The sequence below is a fragment of the Mustela nigripes genome, chromosome 4 (assembly GCF_022355385.1).
Source record: "Mustela nigripes isolate SB6536 chromosome 4, MUSNIG.SB6536, whole genome shotgun sequence".
Classification (NCBI taxonomy): Eukaryota; Metazoa; Chordata; class Mammalia; order Carnivora; family Mustelidae; genus Mustela; species Mustela nigripes.
In genome coordinates, this window is record NC_081560.1 from 78,830,111 (window position 1) to 78,833,335 (window position 3,225).

General features: G+C 38.5%; 1 protein-coding gene across 1 annotated transcript; it reads left to right on the top strand.

Moving 5' to 3' along the window:
- The first annotated feature begins 1,891 nt into the window (after window positions 1-1,891).
- LOC132016329 (large ribosomal subunit protein eL37-like) lies at window positions 1,892-2,197 on the top strand. The gene has a single exon (XM_059397568.1). It carries the CDS (start codon window positions 1,892-1,894, stop codon window positions 2,195-2,197), a length of 306 nt encoding a protein of 101 aa, XP_059253551.1.
- The last annotated feature ends 1,028 nt before the right edge of the window (window positions 2,198-3,225 follow it).

Below are 3,225 nucleotides of genomic sequence, written 5' to 3' on the forward strand. Positions count from 1 at the left end.
GCTGGATAGTAGAATGATAAATTATAAAGCTGGAAGATATTTAAAAAATTGTATTTTTCAAATTTACACAAAATAAGAACAAAAATCAGTTTAAAGGAGCTCTCTACCTCATTTGCAGGTTCTGTCTCCACTCCTCCTCCTATGTTATCCTCATTGACCCCGGCATGTTCACTGTCAAGCCATAAAACACCATAGCCTAATGGCCAGTATGTTAACTTTCTGTTCATTAGGCAGCAAAGATTTAAAGAAAGGGTCTTGGAACTGTGCTTTTTAAGTTTGCATCCTGGTTCTGCCATTTAGAAACCACGTAACTTTACAAGTTATTTACCTTCTCTGGGCCTCCATTTGGGTTCCTGGGAGGATTAAGTGATTTAAAATGAAGAGTGCATAGTTAATGAACAGGTCAGTTTTGCTGTTTTTATGATTTATCTAGGTAGAAGCACCTTCTTCGTAAGAGGGTTGCAAGTTTTAACTCATACCTTCTATAGTTCTCTCAAGCATCCCCATCATTGCCAGGTGCCTAATAGGAGGTCAGCAATGGGTGTGAGCTCCTTCTCTCAGTGGTTCAGTTCTTCTAACTCTCTTCCCTAGAGTGTGGCCATTTAACTGGTCTCTTTGCCAGATTTTCAGCCAGTTCTACAAATAGTCTGATTTCAAAATCCAATATTGAATTATACTATATCACAGAGTAAAATTTTAAGTATTATAAAATCATTCAGTGTCCTATGGACTTAGATTCTAGCTGCTTTTTCCTGCTTCATGTCCTTAGCTTTCCTTATTTATATACCCTGTGTTCCTGTCACACCAGAGAAGTCACCTATCCAAATACACTTTTATACCTCTGTGCTGGTAGTCATGCCTTTCTGTCTACTTGAATGCCCTTTTCAGTAGCTACTTAGCACAGATCCCATTCAAAAGTTCTCTATGACCCTGTTCAGTCATTTGGAGATAATTTATTATTCCTTTAACTGTGCTTCAAAGGTAGACTACTTGTAATCTTCCTATAGTTCTAATCACCCTCCATAGTATTTTAAAATAATTAGTTGTATACCTACCTGTTGTGTCACCATGCAGGAAGAAAATGCCCTGTATTCTTCTCTACAGGAAAAAAAAAAAAAAGCCTGTTATTTTTATAAGTTCTCAAAAATATTTGTCATATGCACAAAATATAGATCAAATACTTAACGGTTCCTCAAGAATAATTTGGAAAAGGTAGCTTGTCAGAAATACAGAAGGAAAATAAAAACTTAATATTTACATTGGAAATTGGTTTGCATTCAACTTCTAAAAACAAATTTGGAAAATAATATAAAGCAGATACTCAGTTAATGGGAGCAAGATGGAAAATGCTAATGCCAAACCATATTTAAGAGTAATCAAGTTCTCTAAATTGAGCATAAGTCTGAAGCATGATCAGGTTAACAAAAAAGAAAAGACCAGTGTTATTTTGCCTCAATTGGAAACAGAGTGTGGGGAAATTTGTATTTTTCCCTCAGAGAGCAGGGTGACTTTATTCCTTCCATTAAGCCAATTTTGTGCCAAACCTTAGCCAGTGCTTCAGATCTTTATTGATACCTCTTTCCCACTGAGCCTGTTTATCCCATTTTGTGCCTCCCTTTCTCTGCTCCCTAACTGGTTACTCCCTCACCTTTAATTTTGTGTTAATGAACATCAGTGTGATAGCTTCCCTTATATTAAATGGGTATTTCGTATAGCTTTATGGATTTAGAGACCTGATTAAAGATCATCTAAGCGTTGAATTTCTCTTAGATTGGCCATGCAATATAGTTGGTCAGTCAGCAAATTCATCAAGTATCTAATTATGTCAACCATTGTGCGCTGCAGTATTGTCAAAAGAAGGGGATCATTTGGTTGTGGCCACAGAAACCAGATGATGAAGGGGATGTCATCATTTGGAAAGTGTCACAATATGTCGCACACGTTGTGCCACTGCTGTGGCTGTAAGGCCTGCCGCCTTCAGAATCCAGCTGGTGGCAAATGTGGCTATCAGTCCAAGTGGAAGAGAACGTATCACTGGAGTGCCAAGACTACAAGAGGATATACCACTGGGAACATCCAAATGAATCATCTACAAATAGTGTACTGCAGATTCCAGCATGGATTCTGTGACGTAACAACACCGAGCCCCAGGAGGGCCACTGGTACAGCATCCAGTTCATCCTTACGATTTCAGTGATTAGCCACAGAATAAATGTTCCGGTTAAAAAAAAGAGAGGGCGAGAAGGAAGGGAGAGAGGGAAAGAGGGAAGGCAGACAGGCAGGCAGACATAATCATTATCCACATAGAGCTCACAGGTCCGGGTAGTGGGAATAGTGTGTGTACAGACTTTGGGATGAAAAATGATGAGGAACTGTAGAGGCAACTGGAGGAAGTCAGCATTTTTTTTTGCGGCGAAAACAAAGAATTGAATACATAAGGCTAGAGATGAAGGCAAAATGATTTGAAGTCTTCTAGTTGACTTCAGCAATTTGTACTTGATCCTTGAGTTCTTTCCTTCCTCTTACAAAGAATGGATTTTCCTTGAAGTTATCAAAAGCTGTTCACTCTTCTTGTGCACTGTACCCCGTCTCACTTAGCCTACTGAAGACTTTGTTGCTGCAATCACATATGTGCTCTCTGTCCTGAGTCATTTTTTTCATACTGGATCATACCTATAAAACTATAAGTCCACATTTTACAAAATAAGAAGCCATTTATCACCAGTCCATCTTCCTGCTCCATTTTTCTGCACCCCGTGTAGAATATCTCATCCCCAAATTTATCTGTACTTAATTGTCTACACTTTCTTATCAGTCCATCGTAACATAATTCTGTCTGGATTTTGTCCCTGTGCTACACTAAACCTACTTTAGCGAAGTAATCTGTGACCTTCATTATGCATGCCTCAGCTGATCCAATAGCATTTAACAGGCCTGCACCTCACTCTTAAAATTTCTCATTCAGATCTCAGACCTAAGTCCACCAGTGTAACTAACTTTGTTTGAATACATATCACATTGTCTGAGTTGTTTCACTAAAGCCATTGTCACTAGTCTTTTAGTGAGTTCAAGAGAGTGTTGGTGCTCATAGCTTACCAACAGTTTTCTTTAATCCTTTCTTTTTTTTTTTTTTTTTTTAAGATTTTATTTATTTATTTGACAGACAGAGATCACAAGTAGGCAGAGAGGCAGGCAGAGAGAGAGGAGCCTGCTTCCTCCTCTCTC